This window comes from Thalassophryne amazonica, chromosome 11 (genome assembly GCF_902500255.1).
Source record: "Thalassophryne amazonica chromosome 11, fThaAma1.1, whole genome shotgun sequence".
NCBI classification, from domain to species: domain Eukaryota; kingdom Metazoa; phylum Chordata; class Actinopteri; order Batrachoidiformes; family Batrachoididae; genus Thalassophryne; species Thalassophryne amazonica.
In genome coordinates, this window is record NC_047113.1 from 8,071,864 (window position 1) to 8,084,114 (window position 12,251).

At 39.6% G+C, this 12,251-nt stretch overlaps 1 protein-coding gene across 2 annotated transcripts in view; it reads right to left on the bottom strand.

Moving 5' to 3' along the window:
* Nucleotides 1-725: 725 nt before the first annotated feature.
* The window catches only part of LOC117520612 (endothelin receptor type B-like), a 74,561-nt gene continuing 63,035 nt past the window's right edge, over nt 726-12,251 (bottom strand). The window contains exon 7 of one of the 2 annotated variants that reach the window (XM_034181924.1): nt 726-1,181. In XM_034181924.1, the coding sequence (XP_034037815.1) occupies nt 1,035-1,181 (147 nt within the window). In that variant the 3' untranslated portion in view covers nt 726-1,034. The remainder of the gene's footprint in view (nt 1,182-12,251) is intronic. The other variant, XM_034181923.1, reaches the window with a different exon arrangement.

Sequence of the window (12,251 nt, forward strand, 5' to 3'; positions counted from 1 at the left end):
TGAGGTCCCTAAGATAAGATGGGACCTGATTATTCAAAACATTATAAGTAAGAAGAAGAATTTTAAATTCTATTCTAGAATTAACAGGAAGCCAATGAAGAGAGGCCAATATGGGTGAGATATGCTCTCTCCTTCTAGTCCCCGTTAGTACTCTAGCTGCAGCATTTTGAATTAACTGAAGGGTTTTCAGGGAACTTTTAGGACAACCTGATAATAATGAATTACAATAGTCCAGCCTAGAGGAAATAAATGCATGAATTAGTTTTTCAGCATCACTCTGAGACAAGACCTTTCTGATTTTAGAGATATTGCGTAAATGCAAAAAAGCAGTCCTACATATTTGTTTAATATGCGCTTTGAATGACATATCCTGATCAAAAATGACTCCAAGATTTCTCACAGTATTACTTCTATACAACTAAATACTAGTTTAGTGATTCACAGGATTGCTAAAAAAGCAGTTTGAACATAATAGTTTTGAGTTTGTATCGTCAACAGCAGATGCTACTATTATTGTGAACCCTTTTCTACTTTTTTTTACTAACAGCCCAATTCCATAGCCTTAAGAGTGTGCATATCATGAATGCTTGGTCTTGTTGGATTTGTGAGAATCTACTGAATCTACTGATACCTTGTTTCCCATGTAAGAATAAGAAATATACTCAAAACCTGGATTAATCTTTTCAGACACATAGCACTACTATTATTCTGAACACTACTGTATAGAATAATGTTTTTCATATGTGGCTCAGATACACATCTTTAGCATATTTTTATACAGAGAAAAATACAGACTTGTACTCGCGCCTCAGCACAGGACTCTGATGTATAGTCTTTGCAGTTACTTTTACTGCCCAAAAAGGTAGTCTTGTTTTATTCTCCAGTTTGGATCCATTTGTTGTGACTTCTACCTCACTCTGTCTTTTCTTCACTCTTCTTTACTCTGGTTTCCTGTCTGGTGACAGTGTTCATTTTTCCATGATGATGGAGGCTGGAAGGAACATGAGCTTTGCAGCGGGTATACACGTGCATATTTATGAGGAGCTACGGTATTTCTGGCTGGAGCTGGAACGAGAGCTGGTGCGCATCAGCCCATTGCCATTACAAGAGCCTTTCCAGTGTCCAGCTGAGCCTCGATCATCTAGGGAAGATGATCTGTAGCACCAGCAGCACAGGCACGTCTACGAAGCAAAGGCACAGAGACACAGGGTTATCACTTTTTTATCATGGAATGACAGGTCAGCTCATATGTTTTTGCTACACACTCAACTCATTTGGGTTTCAGATCTTGAGAAGGTGGTGGTGGCCTGGAGGCTGGAAGGATAGGCTTATGACGGGAGGGTCCTTGGTTCTAGTCCCCTTCAGACGGGCAACTTACTGGTGTTTTTACTGACATCCATAATTCCCAGTGGGCAGTTGAGTGCCTTGCATGGCAGCACACTGGTATTGGTGTGTGTGAATGTGAGGCATCATTGTAAAGCGCTATGATTGTGTGTATCAGATAGAAAAGCACAATAGACATACAGTCTTTTCATCAAAAAATGACAGCTTTTAGTTCTTGCTACACGGCTGTGAAAGGTTTGTGTCTCCTTGAGCTTTTACACACAAACTTTAAAACGACCTAAGTGTTTTAGGGACATAACCAATTGGGGTCATTTATGTCCAAATATATTTCATACAAGAATGTTTTTTCTTAATGGCTGTATTTGTGCTTATCATACCTAAACTGGTTCCTTTATGTGTGACAGATATTCAGGAACGTTGTAATTGCCTCCACCAAGGAAGTTGGGGGGAGGTAATGTTTTCACCGGTTTGTCTGTCTATTTGTGAACAGCCTGTAACCCACAATTTTTCATATATCATTTGTATAATTTTTTACAGAGGATACATATCCTTATAGGCAACAATTGATTAAATTTTCAAGATCACAGGTGTAACGTAAAAGTCAGAAAAAAATCCTAAAAAATTGGAAAAATCCCTATCTTTAACATTGAACAAATTTTCAAAAATTCATAACTCTGTCAAAAAGATCTGATTTCTTTCATATTTGACAGTGTTATGTAGGATGGTAAAGTTCCAGATCTGATCTGCATTACAGATTTTGTGGCCATTTAAATTTAACATTGAAAACCCAGTTGAATGTATATTTCACATTATATCTTAATCAAACGTGCCCCAATCACAGTCATATTTGAAAGTGAGGTGCAGACTGACACTCACTATCGCCCGACAAAGTTTGATCCAGATCTGACCCGGATTAGAGATTTTGTGACCATTTAAATTTAACATTGAAAACCCAGTTGAATATATTTAGAGCCCGAGTAGGCAACATCCTACGAGGACCCTATTGTAATTGCGCTGTTTATTATTATTATTATTATTATTCTCACTCTTGAAATCGAAATTTCCGCCTCTTCCCATGCTCGAAAACTCACTAAACTTTCCAAAGTCGTCCAGCCGGATCCGAAATTCGATATTTTGGGGGCCTCGCACATGGTCGCAGAAACATCAGGAAATAGCGCCCCCTAGACATTTTCAAAAACCCCTCCGCATTGGGCTTTTTTCGTCGTAGCCTCACGAAATTCGGTACACATATTTACCATGCCAGGACGCACGAAAAAGTCTCTTACTGTCATGGTGAAATATTGACAGGAAGTCGGCCATTTTGATTTTAATTTTCGATTTTGAGCAAATTTTTGCCATTTTTGGCCATTTCCACTACTTACATTTGAACAAACTCATCCTAGGGATTTCATCCGATCGACTTCAAATTTGGTCAAAATCATCACAAGACAATGTTGATCAAAAGTTATCAAAAGATTCTAATTAAATTTAACATTGAAAACCCAGTTGAATGTATATTTCACATTATAACTTAATCAAACATGCCCCAATCACAGTCATATTTGAAATCAAGGTGCAGACTGGCACTCGCTATCACCTGACAACGTTTGATCCAGATCTGACCCGGATTAGAGATTTTGTGACCATTTAAATTTAACATTGAAAACCCAGTTGAATGTATATTTTACATTATATCTTAATCAGACATGCCTCAATCACAGTCATATTTGAAAGTGAGATGCAGACTGGCACTCACTATTGCCCGACAAAGTTTGATCCAGATCTGACCCGGATTAGAGATTTTGTGACCATTTAAATTTAACATTGAAAACCCAGTTGAATGTATATTTTACATTATATCTTAATCAAACATGCCCCAATCACAGTCTTATTTGAAAGTGAGGTGCAGACTGGCACTCACTATCACCTGACAAAGTTTGATCCAGATATAATCAGGATTAGAGATTTTGTGACCATTTAAATTTAACATTGAAAACCCAGTTGAATGTATATTTTACATTATATCTTAATCAAACATGCCCCAATCACAGTCATATTTGAAATCAAGGTGCAGACTGGCACTCACTATCACCTGACAACGTTTGATCCAGATCTGACCCGGATTAGAGATTTTGTGACCATTTAAATTTAACATTGAAAACCCAGTTGAATGTATATTTTACATTATATCTTAATCAAACATGCCCCAATCACAGTCATATTTGAAAGTGAGGTGCAGACTGGCACTCACTATCACCTGACAAAGTTTGATCCAGATCTAATCAGGATTAGAGATTTTGTGACCATTTAAATTTAACATTGAAAACCCAGTTGAATGTATATGTTACATTATATCTTAATCAAACATGCCCCAATCACAGTCATATTTGAAAGTGAGGTGCAGACTGGCACTCACTATCGCCCGACAAAGTTTGATCCAGATCTGACCCGGATTAGAGATTTTGTGACCATTTAAATTTAACATTGAAAACCCAGTTGAATGTATATTTTACATTATATCTTAATCAAACATGCCCCAATCACAGTCATATTTGAAAGTGAGGTGCAGACTGGCACTCGCTATCGCCCGACAAAGTTTGATCCAGATCTGACCCGGATTAGAGATTTTGTGACCATTTAAATTTAACATTGAAAACCCAGTTGAATGTATATTTTACATTATATCTTAATCAAACATGCCCCAATCACAGTCATATTTGAAAGTGAGGTGCAGACTGGCACTCACTATCACCTGACAAAGTGTGATCCAGATCTGATCAGGATTAGAGATTTTGTGACCATTTAAATTTAACATTGAAAACCCAGTTGAATGTATATTTTACATTATATCTTAATCAAACATGCCCCAATCACAGTCATATTTGAAAGTGAGGTGCAGACTGGCACTCGCTATCACCTGACAAAGTTTGATCCAGATCTAATCAGGATTAGAGATTTTGTGACCATTAAAATTTAACATTGAAAACCCAGTTGAATGTATATTTTACATTATATCTTAATCAAACATGCCCCAATCACAGTCATATTTGAAAGTGAGGTGCAGACTGGCACTCACTATCGCCCGACAAAGTTTGATCCAGATCTGACCCGGATTAGAGATTTTGTGACCATTTAAATTTAACATTGAAAACCCAGTTGAATGTATATTTCACATTATATCTTAATCAAACATGCCCCAATCACAGTCATATTTGAAATCGAGGTGCAGACTGGCACTCGCTATCACCTGACAAAGTTTGATCCAGATCTGATCAGGATTACGGATTTTGTTGTTGTTGTTTTTTTTGAGGGTGTGTATCGGGAAAATGAAGATTTCTCTATGTTGATTGCGGGCCTGATGTTTCTGAGAAGGTGTGAAGTGAAGCAGCAGGTCGCAGCACTTCGCGGTGTAGCAGTCTCTGAAACAGTAAAGTGCTTTGAAGCTGCAGCTCTGCAATTTCTTCATTAACCTCAAAGTCATTTAATGATGTCAATCATGAGTCACCTTTGTGCAGATTAAAGTCTCTAACTGGGACATTTGTCTTGTTGCGGGCAAGAAACAAGAATTGTTCTCCTTCCACACCGGAGTTCGAAGGTTCTCTGCGTGAGCTGTCTTGCTTCGCCGATTGGTAAACTGAAGCGAAGATAAATGAAATAATAATGATAATGATATCGTGTATTGTGGGACAAACTGCACAGCTCCAAATTCTCACTGGCGAGTAAAGTTGGAAACATAGATTTCGGTTGGAATTAATAACTTCAAAGCAAGTCGCCGTTTTAAATCAAATGACACCTCTTTCCAAAGGTAATACAAACAACAAAGTACAACCAACCAAATCCTTTTTTTTCTCCCAAAATGAGACGTTCTCCATTCTTTAGGGCCCCTTCACACATAGTGCAAAGTTTGGACGAAGTGCACACTTTGCGCGGATGATGCAGGAATCGTGTGCAAACCGTGTAATGTCGTCTCTGCCTCCAACTCCTCGTACACCTATTTACAACTATTTGCACACACAAGCACCTGAAAGACAAAGTGTGCACTGTGCGAACCCATTGCCCCTCTCACTGCAGGTGCCACCCAAATTCCAGGTGGCACGCACGAACATCTAACACCGCTTGCATGGTACTGTGACAATGTGTGGCCAGTCGCACTCTTCACACGACAACAGACTGCAGACAATCACTGTCGTACTGCTGTGAAATTTGTCTAAGTTCCCCACGAGTGTGACTTTGCAAACACACACTGACACTTGGGTGTGTGCGCTCCACTCACGGGAGATGTGGCTTCTGCCAGAGCAGCTGTGGTGATCTGTCATTCTGGACATTCCAGCTACACAACACTTAGTGTGTTTGGACAGTCATGGACTAACAACTGTCCACTGTGAGGCGCGTGTCTGATTGCTGTATTTATGTGGACATAAAAACATATATCGCCATGGTGGCGACAAGCTGCAGCAAGCGAGCACACACACGGAGCGGACACTGACAGTCCCCCAGGTTGAAATGGACCATCAGATCAGAACATGCAGCAGGCGATCTGACTGTCACGTCACCCACATGACTTCTCTTCCACGTGATGCAGTGTCTGTGCTGCGGCACGCCATCCACAAGAAGTGTGTCAGGCAGAACACGCGCACGGCCATCTGGATACACCTGACCCATAGATGTGGACATGATCAGAGCACACTGCTTCTCATTCGTGTCATTTCATGACTGTAAGTCTGTGACCATGGGTCATCACCAGAGGAACAGACGGATCATATTTGTATTGCTCGCTTGATAAATGCGGTGTTTTTATATGGTGTAGGATTTTTTTCTTTTGTAATACTTCCATGCCCTTCCTGATATGAGGCAGCTTCCCTCAGCTTTCAAAGAACAGCTGTGTAGCTCAGTGGTAAAGTCTTTGACTGGGAAGGTGCAAATTCCCGTCCCGGGTGGTGTGTTTTTTTTTCTTTCTTTTTTTTATTATTCCACATAAGTGGCGCGATGTGGCTCCACACGTACCAGCTGGTTTTTATTTGTTCCACATAAGTGGTGCCATGTGGTGCACCTGGCACTGTTCCTGCTCGACGGACACCGGTGCATACACGAACTTTCACACCAGGTATGTGCACGCCTGCCTGTCGGTGCGATGTTTCATGGGCTAATTTCGAACTGTTTCGCGCTGTTTCGCCATTTTCATCCAAACGCCGTCCAAACTTCACATTATGTGTGAAGGGGCCATTATGAATTACATCCTGACTTGCAGTGCAGCTGGCTGAAGAGCCCAGCTCAGGGTCTATGAAGTTAAATTTGTGTCATTAATAATTGAAAGGAAATGCTTTTGACAAAAACTACAGATTTTGTTTATTTTTATTTATGCCCAGAGATCAAGGATCCAGTGACCATGTACAGATTTTATTTATTTTTATTTATGTCCAGAGATCTAGGATCCAGTGACCATGTGCAGATTTTATTTATTTTTATTTATGTCCAGAGATCTAGGACCCAGTGACCATCTACAAATTTTGTTTATTTTTATTTATGTCCAGAGATCAAGGATCCAGTGACAATGTAGAGATTTTTTTTTTTATGTCCAGAGATCTAGGACCCAGTGACCATGTACAGATTTTATTTATTTTTATTTATGTCCAGAGATCTAGGACCCAGTGACCATGTACAGATTTTATTTATTTTTATTTATGTCCAGAGATCAAGGATCCAGTGACCATGTACAGATTGTATTTATTGTTCTTTATGTCCAGAGATCTAGGACCCAGTGACCATGTACAGATTGTATTTATTTTTCTTTATGTCCAGAGATCAAGGATCCAGTGACCATGTAGAGATTTTATTTATTTTTATTCATGTCCAGAGATCTAGGACCCAGTGACCATGCACAGATTGTATTTATTTTTCTTTATGTCCAGAGATCTAGGACCCAGTGACCATGTACAGATTGTGTTTATTTTTATTTATGTCCAGAAATCTAGGACCCAGTGACCATGTACACATTTTGTTCATTTTTATTTATGTCCAGAAATCTAGGACCCAGTGGCCATGTACATATTTTATTTATTTTTCTTTATGTCCAGAGATCTAGGACCCAGTGACCATGTACATATTTTATTTATTTTTCTTTATGTCCAGAGATCTAGGACCCAGTGACCATGCACAGATTGTATTTATTTTTCTTTATGTCCAGAGATCTAGGACCCAGTGACCATGTACAGATTGTGTTTATTTTTATTTATGTCTAGAAATCTAGGACCCAGTGACCATGTACAGATTTTGTTCATTTTTTTGTATGTCCAGAGATCAAGGATCCAGTGACCATGTACAGATTATATTTATTTTTCTTTATGTCCAGAGATCTAGGGCCCAGTGACCATGCACAGATTGTATTTATTTTTCTTTATGTCCAGAGATCTAGGACCCAGTGACCATGTACAGATTGTGTTTATTTTTATTTATGTCTAGAAATCTAGGACCCAGTGACCATGTACAGGTTTTGTTTATTTTTATTTATGTCCAGAGATCTAGGACCCAGTGACCATGTACAGATTTGATTTATTTTTATTTATGTCCAGAGATCTAGGGCCCATGCAGTGACCATGTACAGATTTTATTTATTTTTATTTATGTCCAGAGATCAAGGATCCAGTGACCATGTACAGATTTTATTTATTTTTTTATTTATGTCCAGAGATCTAGCATCCAGTAACCATGTACAAATTTTGTTTATTTTTATTTATGTCCAGAGATCTAGGACCCAGTGACCATGTACAGATTTGATTTATTTTTATTTATGTCCAGAGATCTAGATCCAGTTGAATGTATATTTTACATTATATCTTAATCAAACATGCCCCAATCACAGTCATATTTGAAAGTGAGGTGCAGACTGGCACTCACTATCACCTGACAAAGTGTGATCCAGATCTGATCAGGATTAGAGATTTTGTGACCATTTAAATTTAACATTGAAAACCCAGTTGAATGTATATTTTACATTATATCTTAATCAAACATGCCCCAATCACAGTCATATTTGAAAGTGAGGTGCAGACTGGCACTCGCTATCACCTGACAAAGTTTGATCCAGATCTAATCAGGATTAGAGATTTTGTGACCATTAAAATTTAACATTGAAAACCCAGTTGAATGTATATTTTACATTATATCTTAATCAAACATGCCCCAATCACAGTCATATTTGAAAGTGAGGTGCAGACTGGCACTCACTATCGCCCGACAAAGTTTGATCCAGATCTGACCCGGATTAGAGATTTTGTGACCATTTAAATTTAACATTGAAAACCCAGTTGAATGTATATTTTACATTATATCTTAATCAAACATGCCCCAATCACAGTCATATTTGAAAGTGAGGTGCAGACTGGCACTCACTATCGCCCGACAAAGTTTGATCCAGATCTGACCCGGATTAGAGATTTTGTGACCATTTAAATTTAACATTGAAAACCCAGTTGAATGTATATTTCACATTATATCTTAATCAAACATGCCCCAATCACAGTCATATTTGAAATCAAGGTGCAGACTGGCACTCGCTATCACCTGACAAAGTTTGATCCAGATCTGATCAGGATTACGGATTTTGTTGTTGTTGTTTTTTTGAGGGTGTGTATCGGGAAAATGAAGATTTCTCTATGTTGATTGCGGGCCTGATGTTTCTGAGAAGGTGTGAAGTGAAGCAGCAGGTCGCAGCACTTCGCGGTGTAGCAGTCTCTGAAACAGTAAAGTGCTTTGAAGCTGCAGCTCTGCAATTTCTTCATTAACCTCAAAGTCATTTAATGATGTCAATCATGAGTCACCTTTGTGCAGATTAAAGTCTCTAACTGGGACATTTGTCTTGTTGCGGGCAAGAAACAAGAATTGTTCTCCTTCCACACCGGAGTTCGAAGGTTCTCTGCGTGAGCTGTCTTGCTTCGCCGATTGGTAAACTGAAGCGAAGGTAAATGAAATAATAATGATAATGATATCGTGTATTGTGGGACAAACTGCACAGCTCCAAATTCTCACTGGCGAGTAAAGTTGGAAACATAGATTTCGGTTGGAATTAATAACTTCAAAGCAAGTCGCCGTTTTAAATCAAATGACACCTCTTTCCAAAGGTAATACAAACAACAAAGTACAACCAACCAAATCCTTTTTTTCTCCCAAAATGAGACGTTCTCCATTCTTTAGGGCCCCTTCACACATAGTGCAAAGTTTGGACGAAGTGCACACTTTGCGCGGATGATGCAGGAATCGTGTGCAAACCGTGTAATGTCGTCTCTGCCTCCAACTCCTCGTACACCTATTTGCAACTATTTGCACACACAAGCACCTGAAAGACAAAGTGTGCACTGTGCGAACCCATTGCCCCTCTCACTGCAGGTGCCACCCAAATTCCAGGTGGCACGCACGAACATCTAACACCGCTTGCATGGTACTGTGACAATGTGTGGCCAGTCGCACTCTTCACACGACAACAGACTGCAGACAATCACTGTCGTACTGCTGTGAAATTTGTCTAAGTTCCCCACGAGTGTGACTTTGCAAACACACACTGACACTTGGGTGTGTGCGCTCCACTCACGGGAGATGTGGCTTCTGCCAGAGCAGCTGTGGTGATCTGTCATTCTGGACATTCCAGCTACACAACACTTAGTGTGTTTGGACAGTCATGGACTAACAACTGTCCACTGTGAGGCGCGTGTCTGATTGCTGTATTTATGTGGACATAAAAACATATATCGCCATGGTGGCGACAAGCTGCAGCAAGCGAGCACACACACGGAGCGGACACTGACAGTCCCCCAGGTTGAAATGGACCATCAGATCAGAACATGCAGCAGGCGATCTGACCGTCACGTCACCCACATGACTTCTCTTCCACGTGATGCAGTGTCTGTGCTGCGGCACGCCATCCACAAGAAGTGTGTCAGGCAGAACACGCGCACGGCCATCTGGATACACCTGACCCATAGATGTGGACATGATCAGAGCACACTGCTTCTCATTCGTGTCATTTCATGACTGTAAGTCTGTGACCATGGGTCATCACCAGAGGAACAGACGGATCATATTTGTATTGCTCGCTTGATAAATGCGGTGTTTTTATATGGTGTAGGATTTTTTTCTTTTGTAATACTTCCATGCCCTTCCTGATATGAGGCAGCTTCCCTCAGCTTTCAAAGAACAGCTGTGTAGCTCAGTGGTAAAGTCTTTGACTGGGAAGGTGCAAATTCCCGTCCCGGGTGGTGTGTTTTTTTTTCTTTCTTTTTTTTTATTATTCCACATAAGTGGCGCGATGTGGCTCCACACGTACCAGCTGGTTTTTATTTGTTCCACATAAGTGGTGCCATGTGGTGCACCTGGCACTGTTCCTGCTCGACGGACACCGGTGCATACACGAACTTTCACACCAGGTATGTGCACGCCTGCCTGTCGGTGCGATGTTTCATGGGCTAATTTCGAACTGTTTTGCGCTGTTTCGCCATTTTCATCCAAACGCCGTCCAAACTTCACATTATGTGTGAAGGGGCCATTATGAATTACATCCTGACTTGCAGTGCAGCTGGCTGAAGAGCCCAGCTCAGGGTCTATGAAGTTAAATTTGTGTCATTAATAATTGAAAGGAAATGCTTTTGACAAAAACTACAGATTTTGTTTATTTTTATTTATGCCCAGAGATCAAGGATCCAGTGACCATGTACAGATTTTATTTATTTTTATTTATGTCCAGAGATCTAGGATCCAGTGACCATGTGCAGATTTTATTTATTTTTATTTATGTCCAGAGATCTAGGACCCAGTGACCATCTACAAATTTTGTTTATTTTTATTTATGTCCAGAGATCAAGGATCCAGTGACAATGTAGAGATTTTTTTTTTTTTATGTCCAGAGATCTAGGACCCAGTGACCATGTACAGATTTTATTTATTTTTATTTATGTCCAGAGATCTAGGACCCAGTGACCATGTACAGATTTTATTTATTTTTATTTATGTCCAGAGATCAAGGATCCAGTGACCATGTACAGATTGTATTTATTGTTCTTTATGTCCAGAGATCTAGGACCCAGTGACATGTACAGATTGTATTTATTTTTCTTTATGTCCAGAGATCAAGGATCCAGTGACCATGTAGAGATTTTATTTATTTTTATTCATGTCCAGAGATCTAGGACCCAGTGACCATGCACAGATTGTATTTATTTTTCTTTATGTCCAGAGATCTAGGACCCAGTGACCATGTACAGATTGTGTTTATTTTTATTTATGTCCAGAAATCTAGGACCCAGTGACCATGTACACATTTTGTTCATTTTTATTTATGTCCAGAAATCTAGGACCCAGTGGCCATGTACATATTTTATTTATTTTTCTTTATGTCCAGAGATCTAGGACCCAGTGACCATGTACATATTTTATTTATTTTTCTTTATGTCCAGAGATCTAGGACCCAGTGACCATGCACAGATTGTATTTATTTTTCTTTATGTCCAGAGATCTAGGACCCAGTGACCATGTACAGATTGTGTTTATTTTTATTTATGTCTAGAAATCTAGGACCCAGTGACCATGTACAGATTTTGTTCATTTTTTTGTATGTCCAGAGATCAAGGATCCAGTGACCATGTACAGATTATATTTATTTTTCTTTATGTCCAGAGATCTAGGGCCCAGTGACCATGCACAGATTGTATTTATTTTTCTTTATGTCCAGAGATCTAGGACCCAGTGACCATGTACAGATTGTGTTTATTTTTATTTATGTCTAGAAATCTAGGACCCAGTGACCATGTACAGGTTTTGTTTATTTTTATTTATGTCCAGAGATCTAGGACCCAGTGACCATGTACAGATTTGATTTATTTTTATTTATGTCCAGAGATCTAGGGCCCATGCAGTGACCA